At 44.1% G+C, this 25,222-nt stretch overlaps 1 protein-coding gene across 1 annotated transcript in view; it reads left to right on the top strand.

Moving 5' to 3' along the window:
- The first annotated feature begins 2,515 nt into the window (after window positions 1–2,515).
- Window positions 2,516–25,222, top strand: part of PTPRG (protein tyrosine phosphatase receptor type G) — a 395,341-nt gene continuing 372,634 nt past the window's right edge. Inside the window, exon 1 of the mRNA XM_050312873.1 lies at window positions 2,516–2,911. Within this exon, the coding sequence (XP_050168830.1) occupies window positions 2,827–2,911 (85 nt within the window). The 5' untranslated portion in view covers window positions 2,516–2,826. The remainder of the gene's footprint in view (window positions 2,912–25,222) is intronic.

Here is a 25,222-nt window from a genome sequence, read left to right as displayed (position 1 = left end):
TACAGGGGCAGTTTCAGTTTTGTCATTTGCCAGGACAGAAAACCCTAAACTAATTTAAAAATATATTTTTAATATGAAATGGTGCAATTAACGGCTTTTGCAAAGCATTTTCAATCACTGAGAAAAATACTGATGCAAACTGCTCTTTGAAAAAATCCACTGCTTTTATTCTTCTTTTGTGAGATTACTTTTCTCAAGTACTAAGACCTGTTGAAACTCACTTTAAGATTGAAACACTATAAGATTGCCTCTTATGATGCCAGGGAGGTATAATTTGAAGAGGCAAGTCTCAGTACTGGGGTAGGACCTGCCTACTTATCTGTTGCATTAGATCAGCCAAGTTGGAATCAATTGCTGAAAGAGGAATGTTTTGCAGGTTTTTCTGGGCAGCCCAACAAGTAACTGAGCACAGATGTCACTGCAGAATCCAAAAGGTCAAGGTAGGTGGGGATTTGAGTTTTGCTTTGAAAAAATCAGGGAAATGTAGCTCCTAAAATTGTAGCTTTGTTTTTATGAGGGTTGAAACAAACCTCCAACCCCCACCTGTTTCGGGAAATGATTTAATGAACAGTAAGTTGGCTAAGACCTTTTTCCAGGGCCTATAAATTTTTTCTTTGCTTTAGATAAATCCTTATGCAAGCGACTTCTCTGCTCTTTGCAGACCCCAATGAGTGGTGTCCTCAAGGGCAGAGAACATGGAATCAGGTCCTTAAATCCTTACACTGGTAGAATCCCTAGTGGGATCACAGTTATGCCCAGTAAGGACTGCACTTTTAACTTCCAACTGTAACTTTTGGCAGGCATGACCTGGGATGTGAAGAGAAAGTCAAAGGAAAGCCTACAATTGCCTCCTGATGAGGGACCCTTTGGCTGCAGCATAATCCACTGACTTGGCACCCTGTGCTGTGTGGTGTGAACCTGGATGGACACAAAGCCACAGTCTCTTCCAAAACAGTCAGGAAGCAGCATGGTAAGTACCCAAGGGCTCTGCTCTAGTGACCCCTAAGCTGAGGAAGGGGGAGAGAAAATCACCACCACTCCACAAATGACTTGTGAATTTTCCTACTCTGTTCCTTCTCCTGCCCACTGCCTCTTCTCCTCAGGAAACACAACAAATGTGGAATGTTTGTAGGTAAGCAAAGAGGAGCTGGTCACAGCAAACAACAGAGCCAGAGCTGAAGACAACACTCACTGATAAACCCAGCCAAACTCTTTCCCTTCTGAAACAGAATCCCTGTAATGGAAATAATTACCAAAGAAACAGACAAAAACTATTTCTGAATGAAATTTAAGCTTCAGCAGAGCAGAGCACAGCCAGGAAATAGCAAGTACAATCAACCATCCCTTCATCCTGAATTCACACCATTTTCTGCTTCTGTTTCCTGTGCAAAATTATCAGTCACTCAAAAGCTGCCCAGGGGGGACTGTGGATGCAGCGTGGCTTGGGACAGCTTTCACCTGACTTTGCAGAAACATCTGACAACTACCTCATTTTGAGGTGGCTCTCTGGAAGTACGTGGCAAAATTCACAATACTGGGGGCAATTTTGTGGGATGCTTCCGGCAATACCCAGAATGATGTGCATTACTAGGGGAGGAAAAACTGCGATTATAGGGTGGTGGGGTTGGATGTGTCTCTTGCAATACCCCAAAAGATAAATATTATTGGAGGAGAAAAAAAAACAAACAGTATGGTTTTGATGAGAATCCCTGGCAATTCCCAGAGCAGGATCGAGCTGTGTGGTGTTGTGGGGGCAACCTCAGAGTGCGCAGAGTGATACAGGATATGGAAGGGTATGGAAGTGACACAGTGTATGGAAGTGATACAGAGAATGGAAGGGGACGAAGAACTGTGTGATTTTGGGGATTTGGGGTGGGGGACACCTCTGGCAGTCCCCAGAGTGATGCTCACAGCTGGAAGTGGTGCGGGGGGGAGCAAGGGCGCACACGGACACCCATCCCCAATCCCGGGGCCCCCTGCAGCACGCACGCGGCACAATGACACGAGTAACTCCAAACAGACACCGCCGGGAGCGAGAGCGGAATCCGAAATTCCAAGCGGCGGATCGCCGCGGCTCGGTGCTCCCCAAACCCGACCCCTCCGGTACACACACACACACACACACACATATACCCACACATACACGCTCACACAGCGGCTGCGGTGCGGGGTGCGCGCACACGAGCGCGCCCCCGTCCCGCCGCCGCGGCCGCTTTAAGGGCGGCGGGGGCGCGCCGCCGGGGCGCCCGGCGCGCCGCCGCCTCGCTTCGCCTCGCCGCCAGCGCGCCGCGCTCCCGCTCCCTCCTCTCTCTCTCTCCCTCTCCCTCCTCTCCCTCGCCCCGCTTTAAAGTCTCCGCCAGGATCCGGGCTCGCCCGCCACTTCCTGTACGGCAGGATGGAGCGCGCCGGGGCCCCGGCTGCCCGCCGCCCGCCCGGCCGTGCGCGGAGGCGGCTCTGAGCGCCCGCTCGCTCCGCGGCATGCGGCGCGCCCCGCTGCCCGCCTGAGCCGCGCACACACCGCGCGGGGGGGTCCCCGCGCCCCGCCGCCGCTCCTCGCTGTGCTCCCCCTGCCCCGCGCTTTGCGGGATTTTTTTTTTTTTTTCCTTCCCCCCCGCGTTGAGGAGGCGAGCAGGAGCCCCCCAGCTTTCTCCCGCAGGAAGAAGGGGTGCGGGGAGAAACTTATTTTCAACAAGTTTTTTTTTCTTTCCTCCCCTTTTTTTTTTTCTTACCCCCCCTCCTCATCCACCCCCCTCTTACCCCCTTCCCCCCTTCCCCCGTGTGTTAATTATTTTAGCCCCTCTCCCCTTTCGATGTGCGGCTTTGGACATGCGGAGGCTACTGCAACCGTGTTGGTGGATCTTTTTCTTGAAAATCACCAGCTCCGTGCTCCATGATGTGGTGTGCTTCCCCGGTGAGTGAGCGCGGCGGCTGGGGGGGCTCCCGGTGCCTCCGCCACACGTGTCCGCGACCCCCGTGCGGTGCCGGCGGGGCACGCAGCGAGTGCGGAGGATGCGCCTGGGAACCGCGGGGGCCCCTTTGCCCGGGCGGCCCCAGCGCTGGGTCTCCCCCCGCTCCGCAGCACCCTCCGGGCTGCGGGCAGCGCTGCCCGCGAGTGGGGCCGTGAGCGGTGCCCGGGCTCGGCTCCGCGCTCCCGGCGCCGTGTCCCCTCTCTCCGGTGCAATGCAGCCCCCGGCAGCGTGGGCCGGGCGGAGGGGGTTCCTCGCACGCTGCCCTTCTTCCGTGGGGCTGCTTACAGCTCCCTTTGTGCTGCGGGACCGCCGCTCGCCGCCCCGAAGGGGAGCTGGACTCGGCACTCCGACCCCGCGCTGCAGCCCCGCGCCCCCCGCCACAAACTTCGCGGTGCCGGGTCCGCGCCCTCCCCGCCCCACTCGTGTCCGCGGTGGGTGTCTCGCCGTGCCGCGTGCTGACCTTGGCAGGGCGGGGGGCCGCGGGGCTGCGCGCCCGCCCCGCTCCGGGACTGGGTCTGTGCGGCCACCACGGCTCATCTCCCGCGGGAGAGGGGGCTGCGCGGTTGGGGGGCTCCCGGCGCCCGCCGCGCTGTCCAACCCCCCCACTTCGCCCCGCACGGCCGGTGTCCGTGCATCGCTTCTCGCCCCGCGTCGAGCTGCAGGGGCGCAGCTTAACGGGGCCCGAGTGTGCCCTCGCCCGCGTTGGGACCCGCGTCGGGATCCGGGATCCGCATCCCCCCCGCGCGGCCCCGGCCCGGGGGAACTCTCGGGGCTCGTGGCTCCCGCCGCCTCCCCGCGCAGTTCCCGGGCCGCCCTCCAGGGGCGCTGCGGCGCCGCCGGGAGCCCCCGCGGGGCGCGCGCCCCTCCGCGGGCGCGCAGCGCGGGCCCCGCCCGGCGCGTGCCCGCGACACGCGCGTGTCCCGCGGGTCGCCCCGGGGCGGGCACGGCTCGGCACCCCCAGCGCTTCCTTGGGCTGTTGGCTTTTCCCTGCGCTCCCCTCCTCCTCCCGGCGGTGGCGGCGCGGGGGGCCGCGGTGGGGGTGCGTACGGGGTCAGGCGCCCCGGGCAGGGCGAGCCCCCATCCCCAGGGAGGTGCGTCCACCTCCCCACCCCGCGACTCCTCGCGTCCCTTCCGTGGGCTCCTGAGACAGCCCCGGTTGTTCGCTGCCTCCAGGTGTGCGAGTGTGAAAAGAAAGAATGAAATTCCGGAGGCTTTATAGGAACTTCCACTTGTGTTTCCTTTTATTTATTTTTTTAATAATTTTTTATTTTTCTTTCTGAATTAAATTTTTTTCCATTGCCAAGTACAGAGCTAAGCAGATAAGACCCACCACATCCCGTTCCTTCCAGCAGCTTCTCACATGGTAAAATGATTTGAAGCAGAAAGAAACTAAGTTGGAGAGAGGGTTAATACCTCTGCAGCTTTTGACGAAACATTTATCTTCTTTGTATTGATTTCTTCTCAATTTCAGCGCTCAGAGTGAAGCCTTTCTCTCTGGTTCTTATATATATTGTACAGTAATTACATCTAGAAGGCAGGCTCCAGGAACGCTGCAGGAAAACAAGCTCTGATGTCGGCTTAATATGACAGTATTGTATGGCTTGCTGATTTAGATCAGCAAGGTTTGAACCAGATAATATTTGCGTTTTATGGTTGGAATATGAAGATGGATGCAAGCAGAGAGTAGTAGGTCTGTGGACGTTTGCAGTGTGTTGGTAAACTCTCTAACACCAGAAGCCATAAAACAGCTGTGTAATACTTGGGAATGTTTCAGGGCTGTTCATGGCTAAAAGGCTTGCTTGGAAAGCAAACTCTTTTCCAGAAGGGATTTGTGCATTTAGTTTTTTGTACGGAGCTACCATGTTAGACCTCGGTGACTTGCTTGCTCCTGTGTGCCGCCTTCTGAAGAGCAGCAGTACCCGGTGTGTGTGCAGGCAAGGGGTGGTGAGGGAAACATCGTGATGAACGGGGACGCTCCAGACTCTGATCCCGTACATCAGAGATGCCCGAGGCAGGAAAGCTGCAGGGAGGATCGCGGTGGACTATAACAGGACATCGGTGCTGACAACATCCAATGGCAAATCATCGGAATTTGTGTTGGCGGGGAATCCCGGCCACATATTAACCATTTAGTACCCACCACGAATGTTTCTGTACCTTTTCATAGCATTTTCTAGAGAGGATTAGAGAACTAAAGTGTTTGTTGTTTTGGTGGTAATTTACAAGCATCTCTCTTCCCTCTGCTTCATATCTCGCTCCCTTTAAATGAAAGAGAGGTCACTATTTATTTTCTCCCCTGCAAATCACTTTACTTTGTGAGGAAACATAAAGGCTATTCTTTTCTTTGTTCAGCAACAATAAATGAACCATGTAGAAAATAAGTCTTTGCAGTATTCCTTTGTTAGGGGGGCTGTAATACGTTTTCACTGTTTAGGTAGGTATTTTTGTTGCTGTTCCTTTGGTTGCAATAAGAGAAAGGAGTCATTCTGGCACAAAAAAAAATATGTGGGTAAGGTTTTCCTCTTTCTGAAGTGTTTAGTGCATTTCTCTGTGGGCTTGTCACTGGTAATTGCATTGCTTAATAAATCTAACCGAGACAAGGTAAGAGAGGTTGTTTCCGTGGGGTCTGTTTGCTCATTAATCTAAATTCACAGTACCAAAAATCAGTAAGACGTAAATATCAGTGTTATGAAAATATCCTTCCTACCTGATTTCTCTGTGCTTTGCCAAGAGAGGGTAAATATTTTTTTGTAAAGGAAAAAGTATACATTTGTGCAGTTCTTAGCTGTTGCTGTGACAATCCTGTCATCTAAAGAATGACAATTGCTACCATTTTCTTGGGCTAGATGCATAAATGAAAGTAATTTTCTCAAGTCTAGATTAGCTCTTTGATAATGAATCAAATTGTTGCTGACCTGGTAACTGCCTAAATAGGATTTGGATTTTGAGTCTTCGTAGTTCTGAGTTGAGAGTTAATTTTGCATGTAACTGTCTTCTGCTTGGAGGAAAAATTATACTAGGAGCTTTTCCTTATGAACTAATCAAATACTACTTGAGATATTTTTAAAGGTACAGAGGAGACTGGCTTTGTCTATTAAAGATTTTACAGAGGAAGGTGCGTTGTGCACGTAGAGAAATACAGAATGTACAGGAGAGGGCCCTCCAAGACTTTATTTAGTCCTGTGGCTTTTATGAAGATGACACTTCTTACATTTTAATTATCCCTTATTTTCAGTGACGTTTTAAAATATGCTTTACGTTACGGGAAGTTGCTAATGGAGTCCTTGCAGATAAAGAATGTCAAGTGAGCCTTCCCAGGCTGTAAGAGCTGAGCTTGCTGTTTGCTCCTGGGGGGGAAACTCCAGGGAGAGCTTTGCTATCTCTTAGTGGGTTTGTGGTTAGCGGGGCCTGGACCCAGCTTTCCAAAATCTTCAAGCAGTCACTTGTCTGTCTGTGCTAGCAGGCAGAGTGAGAGGCATCTTAAAGCTGGGAGTGAGGGAGAGGCATCACAGAAGGAAAGGATTTCAGTGCATCCAAAAAAAAGAAAAGAACACAATTTGAGGGTAACTGGAATTCCCTGAGTCCCGTTGGGGTGTTTGCGGTGCCTGCAAAGCCTGTGTTCGCTTGGAAGAGCAGGGAGGATTTTTTTTTCCTGTGTGTGAGTTAGGATTTCTATTACTGCTCTCTCATCCCCTGTCTCTTCTTTTTGTCTAGGAAATGGGGATAAAAGGGTTTCTGATTCTGTTCAGAAAATGGATGTCTTAAAGCAGAGAGGAACTACCATGAGTCAGGCACAGAGATGTCATGTCCTTCACCAGTCCCAGCTGCATCTGCACTGGGTATCTTTGTTGAACAAATAGATCCTGCTCGGTACCATAAAAGTCACAGAAAACCGCTTACTGATTTTGGTAGGGTGACGGTTTCACTCCTGGTTTCTGGGTCTTTGCAGGGACAAGTGTTGGCTGTACTGCTATCAAATTCTGCAAATTTAATAGTTGGGGTTTGTTTCCAATTATAGACAAGACTGCTAACAGTGAGGGCTCTATCCATCTTACGATCAGTGCTCAAGGACTACCATACTTAGAGTTTTCTGAAATAAAATGTTATTAAAGTTGACTCTAATTTCAATGTTCAAGTTCCGTGGTTAAATTAAAGAAATGACTTCAAACTATTAATCTCAACTGTCCTTGGAAAAAATGCTAATCATTTGGTTGCTTCTTTTTAACAGCCAAATGAACATGTGGCATGATGTGCTCTGAAGCCTAAGGGTTTAGTAATAACACTGTATTTTAGCTAATATATAACTTTAATCTGAGACATGATGAAAAAATGAGCCTGATTTTCTTTTTGCCCAAGTTGCTGTGCTTCCATTTTTAAAGATCAGAGCTGTTCCTGTGTGCTGATGAAATTGTAATTATTTATGTTTATGTGTCACATTACTTCAACTTTAATTCTAAACAACAGTTAAGTATTTTAGGAAGTGGAATTTCATCAGAGAAATGCTCTTTAAAAGTATGGAGTCATCTGAGGATGCAGATATGCACCAAATGGTTGGTTTATATATCCCCTCTGGGGACTGCTTGCTGCTTTATGTGTCTAAATATCTTTACAAAGTTTTCCTTTCTTTGTGAGGTAAACTCCTGTCAGTGTTTCTTCCAAGTGAAAATTGTGGATCTGCATCTTCTTGCACCGGGTTCATGAGAATGTGACTTCACCAACTGCCAGATAGTCCCTGGTGGAATTGGGCTGTATCAGTTTGGTGGAGACATGCAGGGGCTGGAAGCAAGGCAGAGAAGGAAGATGTACATTCATGTGCCCTTTCATATTAAACAGCAGCACTTGGGTTGTAGCCAACTGAAAGGTGCCCAACTAGAGAGTAACTCCTGATGAAAGCAGCTCATTTTCACAATGGTGTGTCAATAAACCCTTAGAGGAAAAAAAATCAGAGAAGTGATCCTTGATTGCTGTTAATTTTCCCATTACTCAGTACCTTGTGCTAGTGCTGATGATCATGTTATCTGTGGTGGAGGCTACAGATAACTTGCCCTGGGGCAACTCAAGTTGGCTTCTTTGTTTTGATGCTGCTGTCAGGTCGTACAGCTCTGCAGTGGGATCTCCCCCAGTTCAGTGAGGGCAGGTGTACTCATAGATGAATCTGGGCTACACTGGTCCTGTCTCCAAATGCTTGCCTTTGAATGTACAGTCATCTTCTCGAGGCACAGCTGCCAGGACACGGCAGATTCCTGCTTTATGCCTTGAGCTGTCACATATTTGTGGCCTAAGCAGAATCTCTTCCCACCCTGAAAGTGAACAGATGAATGAGGGTGCAGATTGCAAGCACAGCAGTGATGATACTGAGATAATCCATGGGTATTGCTGTTCTTGTTTCATTTTTCCTTTTCCCTGATTACCGCTGGGAAGCTGGAGGAAACAGTGGTGGGAATAAACTCCCCACCTGTCTGGAAAAGGAGGCAGGACACAGGGCAGTAAGGAAGCTAAGAAGTTTATGCAATCACTGTAAGACGTGTTTTTACTGAATGGCTCACCTTACAGCAATTTGAATTAGTCTTCAAGTCAACTATGGTTAAAGTAAAATCAGTTGGTGCATGGCCTTTTTTTTTTTTTTAATGTGGTTTTATTATGCATCTGTGAGTTTGCTTGAGAGTTGAAGTACTGTTGTTCTTAATTATCAAGTCATTTGAATAATGATGAACCATTTTCTAGAACTTAAAACTTGACCGCATCATGCACCTGCCAGCAGCACTGACACATAAAATCTCAAGTGATGTGGGTGTTGCAGTTCTTCTGTGCATAAATGCTGCAGTGATGCCTGATACATGTTTATCCTGTCCAGTGCCTGGTTTGAGGGACTTTGCATTCATAGCATGGAGGCCTTTCTAAAGAAAATCTAGGTGTTTTGAGACTTGGATGCTTAGCTTAGGAAAACTGCTTTGAAAAATCCTTTTCTCTGCTTGCAGCAGTGTAATGAATGAGACCTTGAGCCCTGAAGAGCTGCATTGGTATTTAGGAGCAAAATGTAGGATGTTATTTGGTCTTGTGGCAGCTGTTTTGTTCTCTTTTTTTCTTTTTTGAAATAAAATGTGCCTGTCTCCCTGACAGAGTGCTGTTCAAGTTCTTCTGTTTGGAGTCAGTTTATCCTGCTGACAGGAAAGGAAAGCTGTCTGATAACTCCTTGCAGGCAAAGTGGAGAGTGGTTCAGTTTCCCCACACCTCACTCTTTCCATTTTCTATCCTTGTAGGAGGCTTGTAAGAGCCATAGGAAATACTGTAATACTTGCTTTAACCATAGCAGTGCTTTGCCCTTTTCTTATTCCTCGTTTGGATTACTGCTTTTCAACAGTCTGAATTTTTGGACCTGGAGGTCCTTGGGGAGTTTGTCAGACTGGTTGATTGCCAATGTTAGTTGTCCCAGAGTGGAAGAGGAACTTCACTGTAAGAAGAGGTGAACGCTGAATGAGTAGGAAATGGTGGTAGGTTCAGTTGTGCCAGTGCACTGGAAAATAACTTTTTTGCTCCAGAGGTAAATAGAAATGATTCTGTCTTGACCCTTGCTGATGGTCCTCAACAGTAAGCAAGTTACTTTCTTTGGGCCTCGTTACATTTCTTTAAAACAAGAATGTCTGTGAAGTAGTCCCTGCACCACTGAGGACCAGTCCCTGCCTTTGTGTCAGTTTGGTGTGCTTAGAAATGCTCTCCTGTAAAATCTTTTTTTCCGTTGTTTTGTTTTGTTTTTTCTCCCCTTTTTTTGTTTGTTTTTTTTGGGGGATATTTGGTTGTTTGTTTGGGTTTTGTTTTTGTTGTTTTTGTGGTGTTTGCTTGTTTTGTTTTTGTGGGTTTTTTTTTTCCTTCCCTTCTGGATTTCAGAGGAATTTGTTTTATATCTCAGGAGGTAAGAAAGTGATACGCGTCTCAAAATAAATAATTATCTAAGAGTTTTTTAGAGGAAGTTTAGGTATTTTTATGGTGGATGCATGTTTTTATAAACCTCAGTTTAGTGGGCCTCAGCATCAGACTTCTGTCTGTCCATCCCTCCCTACCCTCCTACCCCCTGGAAACGCCGAGCTAAGACAATAAAGATATCTAGTAGCTTTGAAATAATGAGTTACAGATCTGCATTGCTATCACAAGTGAATTTAGGGATTAAATTTTCAATAGACTTTCATTGGCATTTAGATTCCTAAGGTGCTTTTAGACTTCTGGAGATTATGGTATAGATTTACTGCAGTCAGAGGAGAAATGAGGATTGTGCAGCATGGCTGTCTCTTAAATTTTGCATCCACTTGCTGGGTAGGCAGAGAGAGCCAGTTGAGTGTCTATTCTTGCTGGCCTCCATGCTACTTGGAGCTAGTTGAGTTATTGTTCTTGAAGTGCAGTAGCTTGTGTATTTTGTATTTAAATCCATCCTTTAAATACAACTAAAATTTGCCTGTTTGACAGCAGTTGCATCATATTTTAATTGGTGAGAACTGCTAATGGAGTGTTCAGGTTCTAAAATTAGTTGTTTATTTTTCCTTCTTTGCCCAAGGGTTTTGCATCAGATTATATGGCTTCTGTATAGCTGTTTGTGTTCCAAAGTGACACCTTTGTGCAGTTTTAGCTCTTTAAGCAAGTGTTAAAAGTTTGTGCTCAGCGACAGCAGTTTCCGAAGCTGTGACCTTTTAAATTGTTTCTTACTACATTGTTTATGCATTGCAAAACACTTCCTTTCTGTTTACTGTGAATTAATTCATTGTTAAATTTGCGAACTGGGGGTGCAAGATGTGCAAATTCCATGATGTCTTCCCTTGGTGGAATGGCAGCTCCTCAGCTGCTGCTGTTGCTGTGGCAGCTTTCAGCAGGTGGGGATTTGCACCATAAACCTCATCATGGCATTATTCTCAAATACAATTGTGGGTGTGTTCAGCAGTTCCATAGGGTGGCTTTGTGTCAAAGGTGCACAGTTTTACTACTGTCTTTATGCTTCTTGGAGAGCTTTTCTTTTACCATATGGTGAAATGCAGAACCATTTCTTGGGATGATTCTGCCTGGGGTGGAGATGTCCAATCCATCCATAAAAATTCTGGCTTTTTGGAGGGTACTTACCATAACAATCACTCCTTGGAGTTGTTCTGTTGCATTGTATCTATTTTTTTTTTTTTGAGCAAAACTGTGGCTGTTGCAAAGGCATTTGAGAGTTTTCCTGTCAGCAGCTGTCAGTTGTCTCTTTTAAATCAATTATTTGTTTGATGCTCTTTTTTAAATGATACCCAATTTTTTTCCTTGAATAGTTACCAAAATAAATAAACCACCAAAAAAAGTAGTTGTTCAAATTACTGAAGATCAAATTCCAAATATACAACCACTTTAACAACTGTCTCTTACCTGTTTCATTTTTCTCTACTGATTTTAAGAGCCCTCTGGTATTTTGTTACCATGAGAGTCCATTATAATAAAACCATGTCACAATGTCCTGATTAACTCAGTGACCTGAACCCCACAAGCCCTTTGCCACCAGATTTTATCCAACCCTTGATTAATTTTTGTTAGCAATCTGGGGCTTTTTTGCCTTTTTTTCCATTTTTCTTTTTTCCAGAAAGGTGCTCACCAGAACTGAACACTGGTCTTATTCGTTTTATGTATGTGCAATGCTACTGCCCTTTCTGTTTGTCCAAGGATTTTCAGTGGCCTATTTCTCTGCCACAGCAAGGAAGCTCATGTTGATTGTTTGCCTAGTATGACTTCTAGATCATTACTGGAGTCAGTGCTGAACAAAATACTCTGCTGTTCAGTGGATGTAGCCTAAAATAAACTCTTTGAATTTGTTTCCCTTTTTTTTTTTTTTTTTTTAAATGTGATTTGAATGGTGCTATAATGGCAATTTTAGAAATAGAAAGAAAGGCTTAAGTCATCTGCAGTGTTGGTGTCTCAGATACATAATTTCTTGTGGTTTTGTTTGTTTCCTTTTTTAGCCCAACATTTTTTAAGGCAGTAGCAGTCAGTGCATCCCATAACTGTTGTGGAGTTATCTAAAGTGGGTAAGTTTAGGGTTTGACTTCTGTTAAGCATTATACACTGAAAGCTTCACACAGCTCCAGAACCTGCCTGTGACCTGGCCTCAGTTATTGCCCTTGTGTGGTAACACTGATGTGACTGACAGATGAGGTTCATCAGAACCTTGCAGTGGGGATTACAATTTGGATGAGACCCCAAAGAGGAGTAGATTTCTTGGAATGTGGTGGAGTTATTTTGGTTTTTTCCCACCATCCATACCCTCATCTCCCTACTGTACTCAAGCTGCTGGCTTTGGTTGACAGTTAGGGTGGCTTCCCTTGGGTCCTTCAAGCTTTTCACTTTGATCCTGGCTGTTTTGGCAAATTAGCATCATGCAACAATTGAGGAAAAAGCAGTCCCTTCTGCCCCAGCTGGTATTATCCTGCCTAGAAAGAGACTGGTGCCTGTGAAGGTGGGTGAGAAAGTGGGGAGATCCTTATATTTAAAGGAGAGAGGGAGTCCAGTCTTGCAAGTATAAAAGCCTTCACAAAAAGCACTGAGAAGATCTGATCCATACCTATCAGGTAGTATTGCCTCAAGTTCTGGCACGCTGAAAGGATCATAAATCGTGTTTGATCGATACTGATACTTCTGGTGTGCTTCAGGACAGAGTGCCGTGTGAGCCAGGCAGGCCCTGGCAGTGTGTGCTGTCTGGAGAGCAGAGAGGAGTGACCAGGCAGTCTGCCAGGAAGCTTTTAATTAGCCTTGAACATGATGGACTGGATGGCCATCACCAAAAGTCCCTTCCAGCACTGTTCTGCGCTGCACTTACTCTTCTTGTGCACTCTAAGCCCCTGTTTGCCCCTGCTCTGTGTCTGTGCTGGCTCTGGAGGCTGGAGGAGTAAAGTGGCTCTGGAGCTGCTGCAGCCTGTGAGTGTTGTGGCCCAGGAGCCTCCTGTGTGCACGCACGGGCAGCGTGTGGTGCCTGATGTTGTTACTTGGCGGAGCGTGAAGCTGCGAGTAATGGTAATAGGAATGTATTTCAATTTGTAACCTGGTCTTCTGTATCAAGATCGGACTGCTTCTGTTCTGTTGCACATGTGCATCACTTGGGGAAACATGCTGATAGTACTTAACATTTAATTGCTTCTCTTGATTTTATTTGTAAATTAGAATCTAGAGGATCTGTAAGAAAAAAAACAGTGGAGCTTAATTGGACAACATTTTAGAGTAGCTAAAGAAAAAAAGACGTGGAGCTCTCCAGCTTTTGGAGCTGAGACAAATGCAAACTTACTTATTGATCCATACATCTAATATCATATTTTAACTACAGTCTAAACTGGAGGCCATCTCTATACTAGATTGCTTAAAAATCTGTCTATCTTATCACATCTTGTACTCATTTATAGTTGTTTCCATTTCTAGCTTTGTTGGAGAGACAGCTAGTGTTTCAACCTAAATTAAAATCAATAAGAAGCAATTTCGTTTGTTTTTTAACTACTGGAGCAGACTTTTTTTTTAGTAAGTCTCTGTATGTTCAACTAAGTTGCTTGGTTCTTTCCATCAAGATAATTGCCAGATCTCATTAATTTCTAATTTTTGCATATGTAGGAATTGGTTTATTTTCCAAAATGTCAAATATAATTTAAAAATAAATACTTACTTTAAGTCATCACTGAACAATAAATGCAGTAAAGAATACTTGGCAGTTAAAAGTAGTTTAAAAATATCTTGGGGGCTGTGGGAAATGCTGAGACCCAGGGGTCCTGTACTGGCAGAGTAGCACAGGCTTCCTCTGGCACATTTGGGCAATGTTCTGCAGGGATGACTTCCAATGGAAAAAGCAGTCTGGATCCCTATGCCCACAGTTTTTGTCTTGGATATTTCTGCATTACACCAATTCATGGAAGAAGCTGTTGTCGTGTTGTCAGCTGGCTTCTACCCCATGGCCAGCAGGTTGTCAGTACAAGTGATTGACCTGAGTCAAGTTCAGTGGAATTCGGACTGCAGCAGTGGTGGTGCTTCCTAGTAAGGCAATGCTGAACCATAATAATAATAATAATAATAATAATAATGGCCAGTCTTCGCGAGCGAAGATCCGGGGAAGGTCTTTCCACCTTCCAGCCTGCGCATTGGATTTTTTAGGTGAGACACAGTGTGCGCGGAACTGAGCCCACCCTTTAATCCTAAGGTTCATCTGCCGGGGCCAAGCGAGCTTGGACGGTGGCAGCGAGGTCCTTAGGACGTAGGTGGGTTGCCTTTAAGGGCTAACGAGCCCCACCTGCCCGGGAGTGGCCCTGACCGGGAATCGAACCCGGGTCTCCGCGGTGATAGCGCGGCGCCTTTACCCCCTAGACCACCAGGGGCTCCGCTGAACCATAACATCAGAGTAAATATCTGAAGGTAGTGCTCTGATGAAGTGTCCAAAAGAGGATGTGTTGGTGCTCTGGTGAGTTGATCACAGGGTGCAGGAAACCATCATCATCGGTTTACAGGACAGGCTTCTCAAATGGACAGTGATGGACATGGTGCTGTGGGGTGGTTGCCCTCTGTGCTTATGAAGGTTCAGTTCTCGGTGGCAAGGCTTCCTGTCACTGGTGAGGATATCTGGTTTGGAAGAAATAATTTGTGTCTTAAGAAGCAGCATTTCCAGAAAGGATTGACCAGGTGCTGTGGTGCGTGGAAGCATTTGGGGAGGTGTTTGCTCTACCTCTTCTGGAGTTCAGAATCTGGCAATGTTGGGCCAGTGTCTACATGAGCATTTCTGTTCTTCTGCATCTTGGTTTAAATTCTGCTGTGTGAAACTTGAGTCTGTGGAAAAATGAATGCCAGTATTTTTATCAGGTAGTTCTTTGGGTTGCTGTCATCTTGCTCAGTGCTTCTCGTGAGTTCAGAAATGTTTAAGAATTCCTGGAATTCTTAATTCTGATTAAAAGAACCTTTTGGAAGGTCTAAATCTCATTTCCTGTTTAACTTTCCTTTGAAGTGCCTGAGTCTTATGAGCTACGTGTTACTTTAATTTCTCAGGTTTAGTTTTCTCTCACCTTTTCTTTTGCTTCCAATTACTTTGGTTCAGTTATGTTTATGAATCAAGCAAGAGGGCAAACCAAGGGCAAAAAGAGGCGGATCTAGCTACCCTGGTAATCAAAGCAAGAGACTGTTTTCTTGAGTAAACTGCTAAAGTAGTGTTTTGTAGGAACAAAACATAATTAGTAAGTAGATGACATGATGAAGAGCACATTTCCTTCACCCTTGAAGGCAATGTAAGAGTTGTGTGTAAATTTCTTGAACGTGGTATCAAAACAGAAAAGCCTTTCTTTTCAATCAATCACTTAAAACCACACAGGATTTCATATTTATGTGCCAAGAAGCCAGCTGTGTTTAAAAATAAAAGAGCAAACCTGGTATACAGTGATGCAGGATTGTAAGGTAAAGGGGACTTGCCCACACAGTGGTGACACCTGTTGTAAGTGAATATCAGTATACAGTTCAATGCAAGGAGTGATACATCACAGCACAAACAGATTCTCTGTCTAAAAGGCAATTAATACTGCATGTCAAACACTATCTGCATGTATTGTATTCTCTGTTTAATGTTATTAAGCAGTGTGACCTTTTCTCTTTCAACAATTAGCCTTCAAGGTGAAAACCAACTTAGGAAGAAAATTAACTTTTTTCTTTGGACCTGAGGAGTCTTAGAGTTTCACAGTATTCCTGATTACACCCTCACATTTCACAGTTTTGATTGCTATCTTGATCAATGACTCTTCATTTCTGTGGTTTGAGATTGCATTCCCCTGTTCGCTCCTGTGTTTGGGTATCATCATCAGGCATTTTGGGTGCAGGCAGTGTCTGCAGAGGCAGATGAGGGTTGTAAGATGCACACTGTCAAAGAGTAACAACTCTAGCTTGTCTCATTTGCACTCTATTAGTAACAAGTTCACTTGCTAAAAAGCTGAAGATCAGAATGGAATTATTAATGTGCCTGACAGTTGTGCTTTCAGTTAACAGAGGCTATGAGCACCCCCTGTAATAAAGCAGTGCTCTCTTGCTCACAAAACCAGGTGTTTCTAAACTACATACACTGAGTGAGACACGGGCCTTACAGTTTGATTGGCAGACTTTCAATTGTATTCATTGGAGATGATGTTGAAGTGTGTGGGCCTTGCCAAGAGTGTTCTTTCTCGGTGAGCTGGAGATGAAATACGTGGTTTTGGCGAAGACTGTTTCTGTTACCACTGGCTGTCTGGGCCATGCAATACTGTGTGAAATAAAGGATCAAAGCCAGTGGTAGTGTCCTGTCTGCCCAGCAAAGCTGATGAACTGTCTTGTGCTTCCTTTGATGCCTTTTGCTGATTTCTGCTGTGATTGATACAAGCAGCATCTACAAAAATTGGACCCTTCCCCTTGCACAGTGTTTGTTGTCCAGGCCTTAGATGAGCTGCAAGGAGCAATCCCCGGTGTCTGAATGGATAGCTGAGGGTATAGTGTCACCCATCCCCTCGGGGCTGAGTGGTTGGAGCAGTTTTCCAGACACTGGGACCTGATTTCTCAGATATTTTCTATCTCACTGCTAAGGAGGATGCTCTTGGATCAGTCTGCAACACTGTCTGATCTGTTGAGCGCTCCTGAAGGTGCTATTTTGCATTCAAGTTGCTATGTATTGCTATATATATATTTATGTATGAATACAACTGCTTTTAAATCCTAGCATAACAATAATTAAGCCTAGGAATTATATACCTGAATAGGTTTCTTCCATTAGTAAAGCAGTTAGTAGGTGGATTAGAACAAATTTTCAGCAGATGTTGTAGTAGTAGAGTAGAACTGACTTCTCACTGGGGATTCATAATGTGTGTCTGAATCCATGATTATAGACACGATTGTGAAATGAAATTTGGAGGGTTTCCCCCCCAAGAATAGTCTTGTCCAAGCAACAAATGCATCACATAGCAGCAGGTAGTCAGTTATATTATTGGTACTATTGCTTTTGGTCTTGGGAACAAAAGTTGCTGTTCAGTTTAGTGGAGATTTCCACCTTGAGTGTGATGGTGCAACATCAGATGAAATCTGACTACTGAGTGATTTATTGCAACGTTGACAGGAAAGAAACTTATCTACCGCAGGCTACGTTGATAGAGGACAATGATATTTCATTGCAGTTCCTTCCCTGAAAAGCTGCAGTGGCATTGATGTTTTATAGCTTACATGTTGCTTCATCAGTTTGGGCAGTTCCTATCATGGAGGGGAATTGTGGGGAGATTGCTTGTTTTCAAACACTAATGCCTATGGACACATTTTTTTCAATGAGGAAAAGCAGTGAAGAAACAAGCTATTTGTACAATCATGTTCACAGCCAGATTTCTCCCTTTTCCTGTCTAGGCTCCATTTTAGCAGCTGTATATTTTCTTTAGTGTTTCAAGAAAAAAAGCAATAGAAACAATGACAACAGAGTCTGTGTGAAATACACACTAGTGTTCTAAAAATCAGTTTATTTTTAGCACGTATTTTTATCTAAAGTTCACCTATATTTTTCTTTACCTCTTCTTCCCCAGTTTAGTTGTTTTCCCTGCCATCCCAGGAGTGTTTTTGAGGCCCAGAATTTTCACCCCGGAACATGTGAGAGTTCTTCAAGGGACGATTATAAGGACACAGAATAGTCTAATATACCAGGCCATAGGTGACTTGTCCAAGCATTAAACAGTTGAAAGGATCTAATGATGATCTTGAGGGCGGGGAAAAAACCCCAAACCCTGCTATGATTCTGGGGGACTGTGTATTGTAGGATCTTAAACATGATAGTTTTTAGTGTCCTGGTTTTAAACCTTTGAAGACATGCAGGCCTTTAAGAGAGTTGGGTCGTGTTGCCCCTGAAGACCTTGATGTCTCCTGATGTTCCAGTATCCCTGAGAAGGGCACCAATGGACTGGGCTGTAGCTATCTTTGGAAATGATGAAGCTGAACAAACATGCTAAAAATACCTTCTTGAGTTGACTTGTGTGTAACCAGCACTCCTCAGATGACAGTCTGTGTTTCCATCAGTTCCAGGTTGTTGAACCAGGTTGATTTGCTCTAGCTTTTGTCACTGGGGTTGGATCTGACAGCTACAGAAAAGCTCAATCTGATAGCCTGTCCTCCTTGCAGTGAAGGCCACTGTGAACAAATTGCACTTGTGACTGGCAAACTGAACTCCTCAGTTCTCCTTAGACCAAAGTCACTCCTGAATTAGAAGCATTTAAATTTAATTAGACTTCAACCACTTGGGCCATGTTCATCACAATATACCCATAAAACACAGTCTGTCCTGGCTTTTTATGTTCCTGTATCTTGTGTAATGTCTAAAAAGTGACAGTGAAAGGAGACAGTAAGAAAGGCACCCAGTTGTTTCCTTGCATTCAGTGACATGGATTGTTTTGGCCAGAGAAACACTATGAAATTCCTCAGTGCCTTCTTCCAGCTCAGTGAGTGTGGCTTGAGTGTTCTTGTCGGGTATTGTGGGAGCTGAAGATGTATGTTTGGATGAGAAGCTCTGGGGAGATGGCTGTGCTTTCTCCCTCCTATACTCTGGCTCATCAGGCTGCTGGTCAAGTGTTTGGTGGTGCTTTCCAGACTTGCTGCCCAGGTACACGCAGTGCAGGCTGACTGAACCAGCCTGCTGAAGCCAGGATGGCTTCTCTCTGTTGTGGCAAAGGAGGAGCTCAACCTCTTGGCTGCATTTCGTTGGGCTCAGCTGAGTTTAGGTATCAAAGGGCAAGACTTCCTCCTGCTTTAGTCCGTGTGAAGACAGAGTGGGAGAGCGGAGAGGGGATGGAAGGCTCTTTGCATCTTCAGAGACAGAAGAAACTTTCTGGTGGGGAATTCAGGATCTTCACGCCTTGCCAATGCCACTGGTGAAGTCAGGCTGCCAGGAAGCCTTCTTGGCCTGGGAGTTGTCGAGGTATCAGCCTTGGCAAGGAAGAGGTTTGTGCTGCCCAGCAATGGATTGAACTGAGTGGATCCCAGATGCTTGTGAGGACTCTGTGGTATCTTTTTGGGCAACATTTATCATGGCAGCAGACATCCTTAGGGGTCCCCATGTCTGACAGTGCTGGGGATGAATACCTTGGCAATGAGGAAGAAAAGGCTTGTATTCTCCAGGGAAAATTTTTTTCCCCCTTAATGGCTTGAATTCCCTTTGGATGCACCTGTCTGTCAGATCTCACTACACTTGAGAATAAAGGAGCCTTTCCTCAGTGTTACCTGAGTTTCTCTCACCTAGAAGATGTTACAGCTACACCTTCACCCTTTCAGCTCCTGTAAGGCTGACTACAGGATTAATCTGGTTTGCTCTGGAGCTTCAGAATCATGAAGTCAACATTGATACTGACCTGGTGGAATTTTTCATAGCGGACGAATAGCAGCAATCTTTATATTTCTCTTTAATTGGATAGTCTCTTCTCTGAGAGAGGCTAGTAGCTGGTAAACTGATGTGCAGTGGCTGAGACTGATAAAGCTACTAATTACTGATTAGTTTCTGAAAAAGCAGATATTTTTAGTGTGTGAAATAAAGATGTCTGTGTGTTATAGTATTGGTATGCTGTTGATCATGCAACAACTGTCTTTGCAAGCCTGAGTTTTCATTTGAAAGGCATCATTGTTAAATATTTGGGCATTCATACTCCCCCCAGGTTGATCAACTATTTGAAATGCATTATCTCACAGTGCTGTCACAATTAAAGAATGGCATGCTCAGGTGAAAGGGTTTGTCTCTTTCATAGATTGGAGAGATACGCTCAGTGAAAATGAACATCCTCACAAGGTTAAATTATCTATTTAAAGCTCCTCCAATTACAATGTTGGATAGAAGGATTTTTTTTTTTTTAAATGTGGATAAGAGTTAGCAGAGGACAAATGACATAATTGGAGGGGGAGACAGAGACTTCATACGTGCTTGCTTCTAAAAGAATGAAAGGGAGAAGACAATGCTAGGGAGCTGCCTTCAGACATCTTAGTCCTTTCTGGTTGCTTTTATCTCAAGCAGACTTTGCAGGCTGGGAAAGAAAGAAAAGAGAGTTAGTATTTGTGTAAAAGCTTCCCATGACTTCTCCCAGGTGTGCTGTATTGGGGCTTGATGCTGTCTGGCCTTTTTACAAGAAAGCAGAAAGAGGCAACTCTCTTTTTGGGATGTAATAAACAGTTTACTTCTGCTCTCATCCAGCACAGGAGAACACATAAGCTGGTGAGCTGAATTGACATATTCCTTTGTGCACAAGTTATAGCAACTTAAATGAAAATTACATTCATAGCAGGAGAATGCACTCTGTTTAAATTAGATAAGGAGATTATGACAGAAAAATATCATTGAATAAAGGGGTTTTTAAACTAGCCACTGAAATAAATGCATGACTTCAGACTTTGTCTTGGCAGAATTTATTAATAAAACAAAATGAGGCTTCTGGAATACAATGAAGACCTCTTCCTTTGAAGGTTACAGTGTAATTTGTGTAATTGTGTTTGTATAATTTGACTTCAAGATCTGTCCTTGTAATTTGGTAAACTGCAGATCTTGCTCCAATCTGCCGCGTTTTTCTTGTGCCTCATATTGACGCATCTAATTGCCTCATAAGTATGTACTCAGTTTAAAGCCATTGCACTGCCCTCTGGACCTTGAAAAATTCATCTTCTGGGCTGTAATGATAATCTCTGTGTGGATCTTATCTGTGAAGCAGCTGGCCACCTTTGCTTGCTTCCTTACCGAGCATGCCCAGCTGATTGCCCTTCGGAATAATCCCGAGCACACAGCTGAAGACAACTTACTGTGCGATGCCATCATTTCTCCCAGCTGCAGAATGCCCTCTCTTGGCAGGGAAGCCAGAACACAAAATCCCAGGCATCCTCTTGGAGCTGATCCTGGCTGAGAAGTCCCCCATCGCTGTGTGTGTGTGGCACAGTTTCAGCTGCTCCTGTACTTGGTGTGTTTCCTGCTGGAATGGGATGGAGGAGAAGCTTTGGGCAAGGCAGTGTTGGTAGGATGTGTCTGTAATTATGGATGTAGTATTATAATGGCACTCTTGTTAAATGGGTTTTAAACTTTTGGGTTTTCTCAATACAAAGCTGCTGGTGAAACATTTAGACAGACTTTGAACAAAGTTACCGTTTTAGTGCTGCTTTGTTGTTGAATTACTTTGAAATCAACAGAAATTGGAGGCAAGTGATTCATATTGTAAGACATTGATATTGTTTGTTGGGTTTGTTCACCTGGAGAATGTGAGATGAGTTTGCTCTTGGCTGATGAAACAGGAAGAAATTTTATATCTGGGATAAAAGCTCAAAATACTGCAGAGGGAGATAAAAACAAACTGGATAAGAGATGCCTCTGGGAGGGTTGAGGGCAGAGAGTCATGTTGAGGAGTCAAGTCACTGAACTCTGGGTGTAGACAAAGCTGATTTAAAGATGGGTTTTTGTTATGTTACAGTAATTTCTCCATTGGCTTTACACAGCAGGGCCTGAAGAAATGGCTGTTGTCAAAACCATTGGAAAATTTAACATGTCTTAAAATTACACAGATTTTTTTTTCAATTATTTGGCAAGATACCTCTTCACATATGTATTGATTCTTCAATGAATGGTATGAGACTTGAAAAGAAATTGTATAATTTACAACTTATTTCTGCGTCCTTGGATTGAAATCTGTGTAGAGTTCAGAGCAGAAGACGTTGAGTGAAGTTATACAAGCTTAATAAAAATAAACCTACACATGACTTTGCATAAATGGGGGAAAAAATCAAAGGACTAAGGAATTTGCATAGATAACATTTGAATTGTTAATTCATATTGCACTTCATTGCAAGGATGTAATTTTTAATTAAGAATAAAATGTGGTAGATATTTTAAATGGGAAATGATTATAATTGCAGATGGAAATTGAGGTAATGAGAACTGGTTTAATTAATTGTTAACATTTTTCTGTTTTGTTTTTTTTTCTTTATAAGCTTGTGGTCTGTGGACATGACATTTGTTTTGTAGATGTGTGTATTTAAACATACAATGATTAAGGCATGAAATGCTGGCAGCAAACACAGTTTTGGTCTAAGTTGTATCTATTGCCTGAAAGGGTCTGGATGGATGGACGGACTCTTGGGCATCTTTGTTGGACTAATTTTGATGTTTGGTGAAACTGCAGTGTGAAAACTCTATTCCTAAAATATCCTTTTTAAACCGTATTTGTCTTTCACGGTGGGTTTCACAGATAATGGAGATACTTCACTGGAGGAACTGAGGTGGTGTTTGTACCAAATGACCTTCGCCTTCAAAGTTCTCCATTGATGAATATGACAGTATTGGCCTGAAATTAACTCCCCAAGAGTTTGTTGATCTGCTGTGCTCAGTCTGTGGTTAACTGAGATGGCCCTTCAGGAAGCTGTGGGCAGCTCTTCACATTTTTTCATTTAAAAACTTTGTCAAGGTCTCTGAAGATCCTTGTGTTTATGGGAAATGAAAACCTACAGAACAACCATTTCCCATTCAGATAGCTGTGGCCACTGAGGTAAAGGAAAATATTTGTGTACAGTTCTTAGAATAGAGGGTACTTTTGCCATTTAAAAACTTGGTAAACCTTATTTATCAAGCTTAGAGCTCTGCATCCAGAAAGGATTTTGAAGTGAACAAAATTACTATTGCCACTTATGTTAAAAACCACGTATGAAGTCTCTGTCATCTTGGTTGCAGAGGGACTTGGAGAAATCTACAATTAGCACTAATTGGCGTTGTGTCTGAATCTTCTGTGTGTTGGTGTGAGAATGGACCCTTGAAATGATTGGCAGGAACTACCTGCCTGCTCCAATTCCCTCAAGAGCTGTTCTGTTGCATTGCAGCACATCACAAATGGAATGAGTGTTTACCAGAAGTGACCAGCTAACGTGACTGAATTATCCATGCAGCACAGATGCTGGAATTCAGTGCAAGTTATTTCCTCAGTGTGCTGGGTACTGGTGGCTGTAATAATGAGGCACTGCAATTTTTTTTTTTTTTTTTGGTGGGAAATCTAGAGTTTTGACTCCTGCAGATTTCATTGTTCTTTGCTGCTCCTCAGAATGGGTGGAAAAGAAGGTTTGCCATACCAAGGAGTTGTGTAACCTTTTCAGTATCTGGGGGATGCTTTTTAATTCTGGATTTTTGTCTTGTCACTTGGAAAGCAGCATTTCACCTGAAATCGAGCTTGTTATCCGTGTTGGTCATGGGAAAAAATTTTGCCAAAGTAGATAAAAACTATATATGCAGAAAAGCAAATCTGTGCTCGGTTCTGTTGCCCCTGGGTAAATAAAATAGAAAGCTAAAGAGTAAACTAATATTCAGTAAAATGATAAAAGAATTTACTTGAATGGCAGTGTAGTGTTGTTTTTTTTTCCCCTCTGAAGTATGCAACCAGAGATATGAAGTATGGTAATGTCACTAGGGTAATATACAGCTGATAGCAGTGCATTCATTTGCATTTCTTCCCCTTACCTTGTGTTTCCTTTTTTTTCCCCCTGAAGCACATGTGTTGGGAATTGAAAATGCAGTTTGCCTATTATATACTGGCAGTAATCTTTTAGTTTTTTTAATGTAAAAAATGAGGCCACAAACATGAGCAGCTACTGATGTATAGGGCTATTGATGGAAATTGAATTTGCAAAGGGAAAATGGGATTTGGTTGTAGTCTGAAATGATAATGATGTAGCCCAAATGGATTTGTAATGGTCATTCATTCATTTTTTTCTGCAATTTTGTGGTTTGACAAAAAATATTTATGCAGGTGACTATGGAAGTAGCACAGGTTCACTCTGAGTGGGAGTTACTAGCTAATGGCAAATAATAAGTATGCAAAGTCTGAGCTGGAGCCTGTTCCCACAGACTTCAGTAGGGTAAGGAAGGGATACTGTGATTTGTTCTCCTAAGAGGGGGGAAAAAAGTGGTCGGGGTAGTGCTTCTTTGAGATTTAAGAAATAATAAAAGCAAAATGTACATTCACATGAATTCTTAAAAACATGTGGATATGTAGTATCAACCTAGTCAATACTTTATGTAGCACAACAAATGTACAAGACACTTTGCACCATGTCTGGATAAGCAAAGACTTGGCCCTGAAGAGTTTCCAGGCTAACTATGATCAAACTGTGGTGCCTTTACACATAGAGTTGCTGTCTTAGGTACTTGTGTTCCTGTGCAACAGTCCTGTCTAGCCTGTAGTCTGAATTTGTAATTTGGGCTACCAGTGGACAGCAGAATTTTTTTTTGTATCCTGGGTGCGGTTTTATGTGCCTTAGGATAACTTCTGAGTTGCTCTTGATTTCAGTGGAGCCTCATCTTTCCTCCTGTGAGACCAAGAGAAGAATGACATACCAGCGTTCATATGGTCAGAATAAACTGGTGGTGACAGGAAAATGATAATTTAATGGTGTGGATGGATTTTTGGCTTTGTTTTCCTCTTGTTTCTATTTTTGCCTTCTTTTTTTGGACCAGTGAACGTCACACTCGTAAACTGCCTTCCATTTTAACCAGAGTATAGTCCTTGTTAAATGTTGTGTAATTTAAAAGTATGAATAGAAGTAATTATGGAGTATAGGAAAAAGTCCTTCTGGTTTTATAAATATATTCCTTATTATACATTTTTGCATTTGAAGCCATTACAGCCAGGAGTTCAGATGCAAAGGCCCATGCACACATGCCCACGTCATGGAAACCGATGATCCATGTGGATCCCTTCCAACTCAGAGTGATTCTCTGTGGTCACTGGAAGTGATTCTGTGAATCTGGTCTCAAGCTGTAGAAGACTAAAAGGGGAGTGTGTGGGGAAAGCCAGCACTGATTTACCTCTAGTTAATATTGCCCCTGTTTTCCTCTTGCCACTGGTTAAAGCCTGAGCTTTCTGAACAAGAGCTTGGCTTAATGCTCTTGTGGGGCCTTGCTGGGGGAGAGCGGCAGCGGGGACGGCTGGTGCCGCAGGAAACCGCCCATTGTGAGCACGATCCCTCAAGTATTTCCTTCAATGTAACTCCAGCTATTTTGGCTACAGGCCTTACTGCATTTGTTTTGTTTCTTTTTTATTTTTATTTTTATTTTTTTTGGTAAGTGTTCCATGAATGGTGCCGATGCAGAAAGGCTGTGAGCATCATAAATCTGTTTATTTTAATTGGCTTTGCTATCCTGTTAAGCTAAAGGCAGAGAGAGCCAGGCTGCTCAGAGGGCTGTGGGTGGGGTTTCATTTGTTTAAATATCAGTATTTGGAAACTGCTGGTTTGTT

Source organism: Myiozetetes cayanensis, unplaced genomic scaffold, assembly GCF_022539395.1.
Source record: "Myiozetetes cayanensis isolate MyiCay16 unplaced genomic scaffold, myiCay2020 scf18, whole genome shotgun sequence".
In the NCBI taxonomy this organism is placed as follows: domain Eukaryota; kingdom Metazoa; phylum Chordata; class Aves; order Passeriformes; family Tyrannidae; genus Myiozetetes; species Myiozetetes cayanensis.
This window is presented reverse-complemented; position numbering and strand designations above follow the sequence as displayed.